General features: G+C 46.0%; 1 protein-coding gene across 7 annotated transcripts in view; it reads left to right on the top strand.

Annotated features, from left to right (window-relative positions):
* The window catches only part of LOC139378420 (MICOS complex subunit MIC19-like), a 120,280-nt gene that overhangs the window by 746 nt on the left and 104,794 nt on the right, over positions 1 to 14,740 (top strand). For 4 of the 7 annotated variants that reach the window (XM_071120577.1, XM_071120576.1, XM_071120578.1 and 1 more), the window contains exons 2-4: positions 610 to 948; positions 1,621 to 1,744; positions 13,540 to 13,633. In XM_071120577.1, coding sequence (XP_070976678.1) covers positions 610 to 948; positions 1,621 to 1,744; positions 13,540 to 13,633 — 557 coding nt within the window. The remainder of the gene's footprint in view (positions 1 to 609; positions 949 to 1,620; positions 1,745 to 13,539; positions 13,634 to 14,740) is intronic. The other 3 variants (XM_071120581.1, XM_071120580.1, XM_071120579.1) reach the window with 1 other exon arrangement.

Raw genomic sequence — 14,740 nt, 5'->3', positions numbered from 1 at the left:
CCTTGTTGCTAGAAGACTCAGGACGATGTTTACATGGAATAATCTGCTGGTTGGTGTGTGGGGGGGTTTTCCTTCTGCATTCTTGCCACACGTGCTTGTACACATCAATAAACAAAACATACCTTACGGTTGTAGATTGTAACCCTATCAAGGTGTGTATCTATTGAACCTTTTTTGTTTTTTGAAATGATTTCAAAACTTCCAATACTTCCAAAACCATACTTCAAGCAACTCCTGTTCAGACAGATGCCTTCCTCTAGCAATCGTATGTGTTATGTAATGGAACAGGGGGTCATGATCAAGGCTAGGCAAGGCCTAACTAATTGGGGGGTGGACACATTTTAGCAGCGGTGTGTGCCACTGCTAAATGCATATTGGGATAACACTGCTCAGGCTGATGTAATAGAGCTAGTGCACCTAGAGTTGTAGCCTTGTGTGATTAAGTTGGCTCATGCTTGGCAAGTAAATTGTGAGAACTTGCCTTTTAGACTTTGGAGTGTGGTGCAGTTGAAGTGTTTAGTGTTGCTCAGATCTGGTATCCTTGTTAGTTGTGCTTTTTTCTCTCCTGTTGGTATTCACTCACATATAGCTCTTCTCTCTCTTCTGCAGCTCTCTGAGAATGTCATCAACCGAATGAGGGAGCCCATAGCTCCCCTTCTTCCCCCCTCCCTTCCACAGGTCCCACCCCCTGTTGCTGCTCCCTCCTCCCTCCTCATTCCAGTGCCTCCCCTCAGACCCCCCTTCGATCCCATCACCTCGCTTCCACCCATAGAACCCATCGCACTACCACCTCAACCTCCTGCACCTGTCACTGAAGTAGTGGCTCCACCTCCACCCCCCATGGAACAGGTAGCAGCTCCGACCATCATTGACATGGTGATCCCGCCTCCTCCCCTAGCTGCTTTAAAGCCTGTGGCATCCCCTCCACCACCTGCATCTGTTGAGCAGGTAACCCTCCCACCGCAGGTTGAACCCCTGGCACCCATCCCTGTTCCCGCTCCTGTTGCTGTTGAACTCAATACCATCCCTGCACCTCCTCCTGTAATCAAACCTGTTGCTGATCCTCCTGTAATCAAACCTGTTGCTCCTCCTCCTGTAATCAAACCCGTTGCTCTTCCTCCTGTAATCGAACCCGTTGCTCTTCATCCTGTAATCGAACCTGTTGTTCACCCTCCTGTAATCAAATCCGTTGCTTCTCCTCCTGTAATCGAACCCGTTGCTTCTCCTCCTGTAATCGAACCCGTTGCTTCTCCTCCTGTAATCGAACCCGTTGCTTCTCCTCCTGTAATCAAACCTGTTGCTTCTCCTCCTGTAATCAAACCTGTTGCTGATCCTCCTGTAATCAAACCTGTTGCTGATCCTCCTGTAATCGAACCTGTTGCTTCTGCTCCTCCCATAGTTGAGCTTATTGCACCTCCTCCCCCTCCCGTAATTGAACCCATTGCTCCTCCTCCCCTTTCCTCTTCATTGGCATCAATCTCCTCCCCTGCTGTTGAGTCTGCTGCTCCTCCAATGGAAGCTTTCTCCCTGCAGCCTGCAGTCAAACCCATCGCTCCGCCTCCTCCCCCAGCTGAATTCATTGCTCCTCCCCCTTGTGAACCCATTGCCCCTCCTCCTCAGCCCCCAGTGGAAGCTTTTGCTCCTCCTCCTGCCCCAGAACCAGTGGAAGTTGTTGGCACCCCTCTTCCTCCTCCCACCCCAGAGCCAGAACCAGTGGCTGCAGCTCCGCCAGCAGCACATGCAGGTGAGTTCTACTACGGCGTACAGACATAAGGGTCTCCTTTCTGTGTTTACAAACATTGCCGCACACAAGTTGGTGGCAGAACAAGGGGGGAGTTGTTAAAGAACGGCAGCAAAATAACTCAATACATGTTGCTTGAGTGCATTTCACACTACTTTTGGATTATAATTGGATTTTAAGGCTTATATGAATGTCCTGCTTACTATGTTTGTCATCATCACAAATCAACTGCATTTATACTTAAAAAAACACTTCAACCAGTAAAATGGCTCCTTGGCTAGCTTTTGCTACATCCTATATCAATGAGTGTTAGCATTCTCGCTAACAACCGCTGCATCCAAAATAATTATTTTGTAAAGATCACAACCAAATATAATCTTAGTGACAGTTCAAGCAATAATCAAAACATCTTTGCAATTTCTTTTGGTTTAGAAGTAATACAAATGTAAATCTAGGCTATGTTGAATGTGCGCAGATGTCGATGCTTTCTTACTGCTGCCAAGAGTTTCCACAAAACAGTGTGACGTCAGTGTGTCGTGTCTGATAAAGGGTCTATAGTGTACAGCCATAAGGCTCTCGGTGGAACCATGCTTATATGACATACATGCATTCATTCACACCACTCAAACTGTCAATGAGACTGTCAGTTAATTTACTGGTTCAGTTGGATTATTGCACTGTGTGCTGGTATTTGACCACCTCATAACTAATTCAGAGGTGGTCAATCGTACTGCTGCCTCCACTTCCTCTGAAATGAGCTAAAGCAATTTGGCTTAAATTGACATGTTCACACAGCAGGTCACAGTCATGACCCCAGGCATCACACTGTTCAGTGGGTTAGAAGTCCAGCTTTTGGGATCTGTACTCAGTGATCATTTGGGAATCTTGACCTTACTTTTAAGTCAGCCCACGCATACAGCACAAATGTTCTCTCCCCTCTGATTGTAATTGGTCTTCGTTCTCAGGATTCCGCTCACAGTGGCCTCTGGTATTATGATTCATTGGCATCGCCAAAGCGCTAATGAAACGATTAATTCTTACTTGTAATAAAGTTAATGAATTGATGCCGCACTTAAGCCCATTTCCTATATTTTAGCCCACTAGGCAGCTGAAACCATTGTCCTTTTTTCCTCCTCTGTTTTGTGGAAATCCTCAAATTGTTGACTGTTTTTCACTGTTAAATATGATGCATTCTTTCCCTCCACTAGCCCATTTGCTTAGGGCTGCTTTGCATCTTGCGTGTTAAGGGTCATCTTACACTGGTATCGTAGTGTATCAGGTTTTCACCATAGGGAAAGGACTGTTGAAGGTAAGGCAGGAAACGATGGGGACATGGGAGGTTTCATCACAGATGATGACAACGGTGGGCGAAGAGGTTTCCCATCCTTGACGGCACACAATGGGTGTGATAATTAAAAAGTGGCCATCTTAAAGGCACGCTGCCTCTGGTGATTAAAACGACACCTCCTCAGTTTCACACAACAAACCAGCCGGGCATCATTATGAAAAGGCTGTGGGCGTGCGTTTTCTGCTTAAGTGTTAATCTGGAATAGAAATCTCCCTAGGAAAACTCCCAAGCCACTTATCAACTGTCAGACATGCTGTACTGTAAGTTAACGCTATCAGGTCTTTCTTAATATGCTGTTTGGGCTCTCTACTTGAGGACATTGTTAATACAATTGGTCTTGTATTATGCTACTCACACGTTCTTAACAAAAACACTTTTGTATAAATCTGTTTTCATTAGCGCCCGGGCCATTCACGCAATCGCTCTCCGTTTTTCTGTCTGTCTAAAAATCACTCCCTATTGTACACGTTAATTGCTTTGCAGATTAAAAGATAAACACGGCAATGTCTCACTACATTTTTTTTATCAGGGATTTGTATGAACTGTTTTTTGGGGGATTGTGTATTATTGAAGGAAAAAATGTCAGCTAGTTCCACTTAAAAAGCAACATTTTAAGAATTGTCTTTAGTGTCTTCAAAAGGTAATACTTATTTTTTTTTCTATTTAAATGTTTGCACCTTTTCGGTTAGTAAAGGACCCTTGTTTATAGTACTAACAGATGAGGTCTATTATGCCTTGCGTGTCTTTTTCACCCTATTCATCATCATCATTAAGATCACTTTATTGGTTAATTGCACAGAAGGTCTAACTGAAATCTGACTTCTGCTTTTTAAGACACATGCATACATACCAATGCAGGTTTTGGAGAGGTGCGGTAGGATGCAACACTGGACACGCAGGGAGCTCTTGTTATGGGGGGTAAAGTGCCTTGCTCAAGGGCACAATGGCAGGAAATGGCATGTAGGATTTGATACCAGCAACCCTCAGGTTGCCAGCTCAGTTCCTGCCAGATTTTTCCAGTTGGACCCGGGATTCTAATTTTCAAACTTTTGGTTGCTGGCTCGCCACCCTAACCACTAGACTACCTGCTGCCCCAGTACAGTATGTATACAGTATGTCCAGACTTTTGGTTGCTGGCTCGCCACCCTAACCACTAGACTACCTGCTGCCCCAGTACAGTATGTATACAGTATGTCCAGACTTGACATTTGAGATGAGGCAAAGGTCACCAAGGAGCTCTAGCGAAGCTAGCCTAATTGCAGCTTGTGTTTTTGGCAGTGTAGTTTTGTTTTTAACCGTTGATTGAGCTCCACATCTTTCGATACGGGTCAAGGCTGGACCGCGTGTCTTTTTGAATTTAGGTGAAAATAACAGACCCCAGACGCATCAATAAGTCACTGTAACCAAGTACAAATCAAGTTGTACGTTTTGGTGCATGAGTGAGTCAGTTTCAGTTTCTCTCCTAACTTAGGTAATGCAGAGCTGCATATTCATTTCCACACAGGTGACCATTGCAATCAGAGTAAGCGTTGTGTTCTGTTCCTGCCCACGTCACCAGACAGTAATAACACTCACATCTGACTAATGAGCTTTGAGTTGGAGGAGAAAGGTTTCTCTCTCTCCTCTTCCTTCCCTCAGTATGTGTGGTAGAAAGTACTATATCTTTTTTTACGTGGGGTTCGTCAGGTGCATGGTGGTTTGGCTACTAGATGACTGCAGGCCACGTGGAGCTTTTCTATGGTGCTATAACCTTCATTCGTTGTGTTCTTGTGACGGCTTCAAATTCTTCTCTCAACATGGCTGGCCTACAAGCACAGTGATGTAAGGCGGCATTGAAAGAAAGGATACGTGTTTTCAAGGTTGTCCCATGTTCATTATACACTTAGTGCACAAAGCATTAGGAACACCTTTCCTAATATTGATTTTGCCCTCAGAACAGCCTCAATTTGTCGGGCGTAGACTACAAGGTGTCGAAAGCGTTCCACAGCGATGCTGGCCGAATGCTTCCTACAGTTGTGTGAGATTGTCTGGATGTCCTTTGGGTGGTGAGCCATTCTTGATACACAAGGGGAACTGTTGGCCATGACGAACCCAGCAGTGTTGCAGTTGTTGACACATTCAAACCAGTGCACCTGGCACCTATTATCATACCACATTCAAAACCACTTAAATCTTTAGTCTTGACTATTCACCCACTGAATGGCACACATGAATGGCACACATACACAATCCATGTTCTTGTCTCCCCCCCTTCATCTACACTGATTGAAGTGGATTTAACAGGTGACATCAATAAGGTATCATAGCTTTCAACTGGTCTGTCATGGAAAGAAGTGTTCCTAATGTTTTATACACTGTTTAAATGCACTCAACAGGAAAAAGTCAACTTGGCGTCTTATCTTTTTGGAAAAACTCTGCTGTCTTGCAATTCTGCAAGTCTTGTTAAACAGTCACCAAGGCTCGAGCCCAATACCACATTTTCATAAAGGTTGCAATTTAATGAGGGAGGGGTGGAGGGGTGTTGATTGTGTGCCCACGAGTGGTGGTATGGAGTTAGACCTTTTTGCGGTCTCTAAATCTCGGTCTCGTCGCGTGTGTGTGCTGATTACAGTATGGTCAAGGTTGAGGCCTCCTACAGGCCTCCTACACTGCTCTATGCAGGTTATAAATATTCATACTCCTGCGCCCACACACTGGCTAGCACGGCCTAATAGCCTGCTTAAAGATGACTAGAGAGAGAGAGAGGTGTAAGATGAGTGGAGCAGTATAAAACACCTGCCATCGCATAATTCTCCCTCTAAAATGGCTTCCCTGGTCTTCATCATCAAATGGGAAGTGATAAGTTATTCTTGTGATTAAATTACAGGCGTAGGTGGGGGAGCGAGTCGGTGAAATGAATAGATGGACGTTTTTGCACGAGACAGCGGCTACGAGGGTAGTTTTTCCTTTTGAACGTGTTGGAAACGTCTGCATCTTGGTGGTGAGTGTGAGGCGTGCAGAAGTGGTAATGTTGCAGATTACGTCCTCTATGCAGGTCACGGGGTTAATGAAACGTCTGATGAGAAACACAATTTGCCTCCCGTCCATCTCCCTTCGCCTAGAAAGAGCTCCTTTCTAGTTGTGTTTTTCTCACCGGGGTGACGGGGGAAAACATCTCAAAGATGAGTTTTTAATCTCTTTAACATTTCCATGTCCTACTCAGGAGTGACACGGGGGCTCTGTTGATCTGGAATTGTCTATGACCCCTGCCACGCCGATGGAGTGCCCGAAGGACCCTTGACATGTTTATCCTATCCCTTTTCCTCGGAGTAGGGAAGTACGGGAGGAACATGGAGTATAATGATGATGAGGAGGGTTGTAATTGCAGACCTACACAGTTTGGTCCATAGTCTTCACAAAATTGTGTAAGACCACCAGAACTGTTGAGTCAGGCCAAACGCTACATAACATCCAATGATAATGTAAGTGTAGTCTGGGGAGGCTGTAAAATGGATTCCAGTCTAGACCGATTACACAGGTTTATTTCTCTGTAGTCTTCCAACACTCTCTCAGCCTGCTTCAGATAATGTGTTGGTTGCTGTCAGCAGTTTGCTCGACAGGTAGTGTTTCTGATGTGTTCTTGGTGACAGGTGTGCTGGGCCTACTCTCTTTCAGGATCAATTGAAGTGATTGCAGACATTTGTTTACCATGTTATCAAACATTCTCGACTGATTACCGTCATCACAATCAAATTCTATTTTATTGGTCAGTAACATATTTAGCAGATGTTATTGCTGGTGTAGCGAAATGCTTGTGTTCCAAGCTACAACAATGCAGTAATATCTAACAATACACACATTTGAAAGAATGGAATTAAGAAATATATGAATATCAGATTGCGCAATGTCGGAGTGGCATTGACTAACATACAGTAGAATAGAATACAGTATATACATATGAGATGATTAAAGCAGTATGTAAACAAGAGACCAGTGTTCCATTATTAAGTGACCAGTGATTCTATCCTCATCGGGCAGCAGCCTCTAAGGTGCAGGGTTGAGTAACCGGGTGGTAGCTGGCTAGTGATGGCTATTTTGCAGTCTGAAGGCCTTGAGATTGGGAGACAGTTTCTGTCTCCCATGATGCACCTGTACTGACCTCGCCTTCTGGATGATAGCGGGGTGAACAGGCCGTGGCTCGGGTGGTTGATGTCCTTGATGATCTTTTTTGCCTTCCTGTGACATTGGGTGCTGTAGGTGACCTGGAGGGCAGGTAGTTTGTCCCGGTGATGTGTTGGGAAGGTCACACCACCCTCTAGAGAGACCATTTCCGATGGTCAGTGATGTGTTGGGAAGGTCACACCACCCTCTAGAGAGACCATTTCAGATGGTCAGTGATGTGTTGGCCAGGTCACACCACCCTCTAGAGAGACCATTTCAGATGGTCAGTGATGTGTTGGCCAGGTCACACCACCCTCTAGAGAGACCATTTCAGATGGTCAGTGATGTGTTGGCCAGGTCACACCACCCTCTAGAGAGACCATTTCAGATGGTCAGTGATGTGTTGGCCAGGTCACACCACCCTCTAGAGAGACCATTTCAGATGGTCAGTGATGTGTTGGCCAGGTCACACCACCCTCTAGAGAGACCATTTCAGATGGTCAGTGATGTGTTGGCCAGGTCACACCACCCTCTAGAGAGACCATTTCAGATGGTCAGTGATGTGTTGGCCAGGTCACACCACCCTCTAGAGAGCCCTGAACACTGAGGAATACACTCTTTGCCGCATGTTTTTTGCACAACATGACAACATTCCCTTTGCATTCTCTCTCCAAGTTTCTACAGACGGTTCTCTGTCCACCCGCCTTTACACTCATTCTGTTTCTGAAATTAGGTTGGAGGGAGAGGAAGGAAAAGAGATGGGAGGAGAGACAGAAAGGGGAAGGAGATGCAAAGAGAGGCAGGTGGTTAGACAGAGCGGGAGAAATAGGATTGACTTTACTTTCAGCAGGCTGGGACATCAGAGGACCTGTGGAGCCCTTTTCTGTTTTAACATCCGTATCTTTAATTCACTTATCAAATATCAGCGTCCCGGAGAGATGATACATGGAGGGGCTCCTAACCCCAGCATCCATTACCCTCAACCCACTGTTTGATTAATGCCTTGCCCGCAGAGAAATATGGTATTGAGCCCGGGCATCGTCACGGTAACAAGAAGCTCTTCTTGGCCTTGATGAGAAGTGGCAGTATCAGGTACTTAGACCCTCCTTTTGACACTTTCTTTTGGGAGGATTCTAGCCGCTGTTTTTATGGATGTGACAATCAGCAGAGGGCACAGGAAAGACCGGAGGTGAGGCGGTAGACACCTCCGTTGATACTCAAAGGGAACATACAAGTTCCCATTGACTTAAGGCCCCGTTAGAATTATAATAACAGAGCTGCAATAACATGCTCGTCTATTTTAATGTGTCAATCTGGTCTGAGATAATGACTCATCTGAAGCAAGGAGGGGTCTTAGTGCATAATAGTCAACCTGACTCATTACTATTTGGCTAACACAGGGAAGGAGACCTGCTTGTGCCTGGGCTCTGTTAGCCTGAGAGTTTAATTAACTCAGTAGAGACTGAGGGGGGGTACTCCGCATGCACACACACACACACACACACTGAAGCGCCATGCCAAGGACATCTCTCAAGTGAAGCTGACTGAACCACAGATCCAGGGAATTGGAGAGAGGCTTCATGCCTCATTTTCCTCCCTCCTACACTCATCCTTCTATCCCTGTCTGTTCCTCTCCCTCTCTTTCCTCTATCCCCCCATTAGAGGGGATTTTTATTTGAGGTCCTATCCTTCTCAGGACCAAAGGGAGGGGTACCCAGCAGACGAGAAGCTGGGCGGTAACAAGCTCCAGTCACAAACAGTCTCCAAGGGCTTTTCCTGCTCTGCTCTACAGTGTGTTAGAGATTATAGGTGTTCCACTTGTTCAGCAAATGAGAGTTAGCCAGCCAGCCAATTTCGGTGTGTGTCCTTCACCGTTACACTGCGGCCGGGTCTACCTGGTAATAACAGGCTCTCTGACGATGGCGATTATCCCATCTCTCTGTAATGCGCCAGTCTCACTTGAGTCATCTGTAAGCACACACCCCTCTCTCTCTCTCTCTCTCTCTCTCCCAGCACTGCAGTGTTGCTGCTGCACCGACACACTGCATGGCACTTCTGCCTTCAGAGCACGTCTTGGCCTCTTAGCTCGCCCCACGTCTCACTTTCATGCTTAATTACCTGCCAAGATAGGACCAAGAAGACACACGGTCAAACACGCCATGACGCCAGTAACATAAATACAAGGAGATTGGGGGAAAAGTAAAGCTATAAAAAAAATGTGTGGGGAGGTTGTGTGATGAGGTTTTAATAGCGCAGATGATTGGTGGTGCGTGGCAAATCTAACCCTCCCTTCTCTCTTCTGGCTGTATAGGCCTCCTCTCTTCTGGCTGTATAGGCCTCCTCTCTTCTGGCTGTATAGGCCTCCTCTCTTCTGGCTGTATAGCCCTCCTCTCTTCTGGCTGTATAGCCCTCCTCTCTTCTGGCTGTATAGCCCTCCTCTCTTCTGGCTGTATAGCCCTCCTCTCTTCTGGCTGTATAGCCCTCCTCTCTTCTGGCTGTATAGCCCTCCTCTCTTCTGGCTGTATTGGCCTCCTCTCTTCTGGCTGTACTGGCCTCCTCTCTTCTGGCTGTACTGGCCTCCTCTCTTCTGGCTGTATAGGCCTCCTCTCTTCTGGCTGTATAGGCCTCCTCTCTTCTGGCTGCATAGCTCATAAGGCTAGAGAGCCTGAGAGGCCAGTCCCACCTCACTACCCTCACAGAACACACACCATGTTTTATTGCCCACAGCTTGTCAACATACGCATGGTGAACGGGTACATCATACAGTGCATGTCACACACTGGTCCACAGTGTTATTTCTTACATTGGTACCCCAGGTCATCTTAGGTTTCATTACATACAGTCGAGAAGAACTACTGAACATAAGAGCAGCGTCAACTCACCATCAGTACGACCAAGAATATGACTTTCGCGAAGCGGATTCTGTGTTCTGCCTTTCACCCAGGACAACGGAATGGATCCCAGCCGGCGACCCAAAAAAACGACTTCGTAAAAGGGGGAAACGGAGCGGTCTTCTGGTCAGACTCCGGAGACGGGCACATCGTGCACCACTCCCTAGCATTCTTCTTGCCAATGTCCAGTCTCTTGACAACAAGGTTGATGAAATCCGAGCAAGGGTAGCATTCCAGAGGGACATCAGAGACTGTAACGTTCTTTGCTTCACGGAAACATGGCTCACTGGAGAGACGCTATCGGAGTCGGTGCAGCCAGCTGGTTTCTCCACGCATCGCGCAGACAGAAACAAACATCTTTCTGGTAAGAAGAGGGGCGGGGCATATGCTTCATGGTTAACGTGACGTGGTGTGATCATAACAACATACAGGAACTCAACTCCTTCTGTTCACCTGATTTAGAATTCCTCACAATCAAATGTCGACCGCATTATCTACCAAGGGAATTCTCTTCGATTATAATCACAGCCGTATATATTCCCCCCTAAGCAGACACATCGATGGCTCTGAACAAACTTTATTTGACTCTTTGCAAACTGGAATCCATTTATCCGGAGGCTGCATTCATTGTAGCTGGGGATTTTAACAAGGCTAATCTGAAAACAAGACTCCCTAAATTTTATCAGCATATCGATTGCGCAACCAGGGCTGGAAAAACCTTGGATCATTGCTATTCTAACTTCTGCGACGCATATAAGGCCCTGCCCCGCAACATTGACGAATACGCTGATTCGGTGAGCGAGTTCATTAGAACGTGCGTTGAAGATGTCGTTCCCATAGCAACGATTAAAACATTCCCAAACCAGAAACCGTGAATTGATGGCAGCATTTGTGTGAAACTGAAAGCCCGAACCACTGCTTTTAATCAGGGCAAGGTGACCGGAAACATGACCGAATACAAACAGTGTAACTATTCCCTCCGCAAGACAATCAAACAAGCTAAGCTTCAGTATAGAGACAAAGTAGAATCTCAATTCAACGGCTCAGACACAAGAGGTATGTGGCAGGGTCTACAGTCAATCACGGATTACAAAAAGAAAACCAGCCCCGTCACGGACCAGGATGTCTTGCTCCCAGGCAGACCTAAATAACTTTTTTGCCCGCTTTGAGGACAATACAGTGCCACTGACACGGCCCGCAACTAAAACATGCGGACTCTCCTTCACTGCAGCCGACGTGAGGAAAACATTTAAACGTGTTAACCCTCGCAAGGCTGCAGGCCCAGACGGCATCCCCAGCCGCGCCCTCAGAGCATGCGCAGACCAGCTGGCTGGTGTGTTTACGGACATATTCAATCAATCCCTATCCCAGTCTGTTGTTCCCACATGCTTCAAGAGGGCCACCATTGTTCCTGTTCCCAAGAAAGCTAAGGTAACTGAGCTAAACGACTACCGCCCCGTAGCACTCACTTCCGTCATCATGAAGTGCTTTGAGAGACTAATCAAGGACCATGTCACCTCCACCCTACCTGACACCCTAGACCCACTCCAATTTGCTTACCGCCCCAATAGGTCCACAGACGACGCAATCGCAACCACACTGCACACTGCCCTAACCCATCTGGACAAGAGGAATACCTATGTGACAATGCTGTTCATCGACTACAGCTCGGCATTTAACACCATAGTGCCCTCCAAGCTCGTCATCAAGCTCGAGACCCTGGGTCTCGACCCCGCCCTGTGCAACTGGGTACTGGACTTCCTGACGGGCCACCCCCAGGTGGTGAGGGTAGGCAACAACATTTCCACCCCTCTGATCCTCAACACTGGGGCCCCACAAGGTTGCGTTCTGAGCCCTCTCCTGTACTCCCTGTTCACCCACGACTGCGTGGCCACGCACGCTTCCAACTCAATCATCAAGTTTGCGGACGACACAACAGTGGTAGGCTTGATTACCAACAACGACGAGACGGCCTACAGGGAGGAGGTGTAAAATAACCTCACACTCAACGTCAACAAAACTAAGGAGATGATTGTGGACTTCAGGAAACAGCAGAGGGAACACCCCCCTATCCACATCGATGGAACAGTAGTGGAGAGGGTAGCAAGTTTTAAGTTCCTCGGCATACACATCACAGACAAACTGAATTGGTCCACCCACACAGACAGCATTGTGAAGAAGGCGCAGCAGCCTAGATTTGTTAAACCATTTTTTGGGTTACTGCATAATTCCCAATATGTGTTATTTCAGAGTTTTGATGTTTTCACTATTATTCTACAATAGTAAACACAAAGAAAACCCTTGAATTAGGTGTGTGCAAACTTTTGACTGGTACTGCAGAGGGAACACCCCCTATCCACATCGACGGGAAAGTAGTGGAGAGGGTAGTAAGTTTCAAGTTCCTCGGCGTACACATCACGGACAAACTGAAATGGTCCACCCACACAGACAGTGTGGTGAAGAAGGCACAGCAGCGCCTCTTCAACCTCAGGAGGCTGAAGAAATTTGGCTTGTCACCACAAGCACTCACAAACTTCTACAGATGCACAATCGAGAGCATCCTGGCGGGCTGTATCACCGTCTGGTACGGCAACTGCTCCGCCCACAACCGTAAGGCTCTCCAGAGGGTAGTGAGGTCTGCACAACGCATCACCGGAGGCAAACTACCTGCCCTCCAGGACACCTACACCACCCGATGTCACAGGAAGGCCATAAAGATCATCAAGGACAACAACCACCCAGCCACTGCCTGTTCACCCCGCTATCATCCAGAAGGCGAGGTCAGTACAGGTGCATCAAAGCTGGGACCGAGAGACTGAAAAACAGCTTCTATCTCAAGGCCATCAGACTGTTAAACAGCCACCACTAACATTGAGTGGCTGCTGCCAAAACACTGACTCAACTCCAGCCACTTTAATCATGGGAATTGATGGGAAATGATGTAAAATATATCACTAGCCACTTTAAACAATGCTACCTAATATAATGTTTACATACCCTACATTATTCATCTCATATGTATATACTGTACTCTATATCATCTACTGCATCTTTATGTAATACATGTATCACTAGCCACTTTAACTATGCCACTTTGTTTACATACTCATCTCATATGTATATACTGCACTCAATACCATCTACTGTATCTTGCCTATGCCGCTCTGTACCATCACTCATTCATATATCTTTATGTACATATTCTGTATCCCTTTACACTTGTGTATATAAGGTTGTAGTTTTGGAATTGTTAGCTAGATTACTTGTTGGTTATTACTGCATTGTCGGAACTAGAAGCACAAGCATTTCGCTACACTCGCATTGACATCTGCTAACCATGTGTATGTGACAAATAAAATACAATTTGAATTTGATTTGAGTGCCTCACCCTGGCCTATCTGTCTGTCCCTCTCCTATAGTTGATGAAGAGGAGCTGAGGAAGAAGATCACAGAGGAACTGCAGAAAAGCCTGTTGAAGGAGAGGGCGAAGGCTGAGCAGGAGCTGCAAGCATGGTGAGACACACGCACGTCCCTATGAACCACCATGGTTAAACACCACCACATCAGCCTTACCTGTCCACTGTAGTACAGTAACTGTCCTCGAACAGCCTCATACAAAACAATGCAGTAGGTGTTGGAATGTATCCTGTCTAAGCCCCACCCCTGACCATAGCCCTTCCATTAACCTCTATGGGACTGAGCCACACCCTCTACTTCTCTGATTTGTCCTTTGATTTGTTGCGTTCTTTGAAGGGTTGTGAAGCCAATCGTAAATTACCAAAGTTACTGGAATCTTCAGTAATAGTGGTCATTAACAGAAAATCTATGGCAATCGCATCGTCTTTTTGGTCATTTATACTTGAATAATACTTGAATTACAACGGCAACTCTTCCAACTGTTGACGTTTTTCACAACTGCCACCAGTTTGACGCCAAAACATTGTCATTGAATACATATTGACTTAGTAAAATAAATAAATATATCAAGGGTATTTCATGATTTATTCACAGTGCCTTCAGAAAGTATTCACACCCCCTGACTTTTTCCCACATTTTGTTGTTAGAGCCTGAATTTAAAATTGATTAAATTGAGATTTGTTGTCACTGGCCTACACCCAATGCCCCATTTCAAATTGGAATGATGTTTTTCGAGAATTTTACAAATTGAATAAGAAATGAAAAGCCTTCATGTCTTGTGTCTAAGTATTCAACACCTTTTATGGCAGGCCTAAATACGTTCAGTAGGAAACATTTGCTTAACAATTCACCTCATAAGTTGCATGGACTCACTCTATGTGCAATAATATATATTGAATACATGATTTTTAAAAGACTACCTCATCTCTGTACCCCACACATACAATTATCTCCAAGGTCCCTCAGTCGAGCAGTGAATTTCAAACACACATTCAGCCACAAAGACCAGGGAGGTTTTCCAATGACTTGCAAAGAAGGGCACCTGTTGGTAGAGGGGTAAAAAATAAGCAAATTAGACATTGAATATCCCTTTGAGCATGGTGAAGTTATTAATTACACTTTGGATGGTGTATCAATACACCCAGTCACTACAAAGATACAGACTCCTTCCTAACTCAGAAAGGAAACCGCTCCGGGATTTTA

Source organism: Oncorhynchus clarkii, chromosome 21 (assembly GCF_045791955.1).
Source record: "Oncorhynchus clarkii lewisi isolate Uvic-CL-2024 chromosome 21, UVic_Ocla_1.0, whole genome shotgun sequence".
NCBI classification, from domain to species: Eukaryota; Metazoa; Chordata; class Actinopteri; order Salmoniformes; family Salmonidae; genus Oncorhynchus; species Oncorhynchus clarkii.
This window is presented reverse-complemented; position numbering and strand designations above follow the sequence as displayed.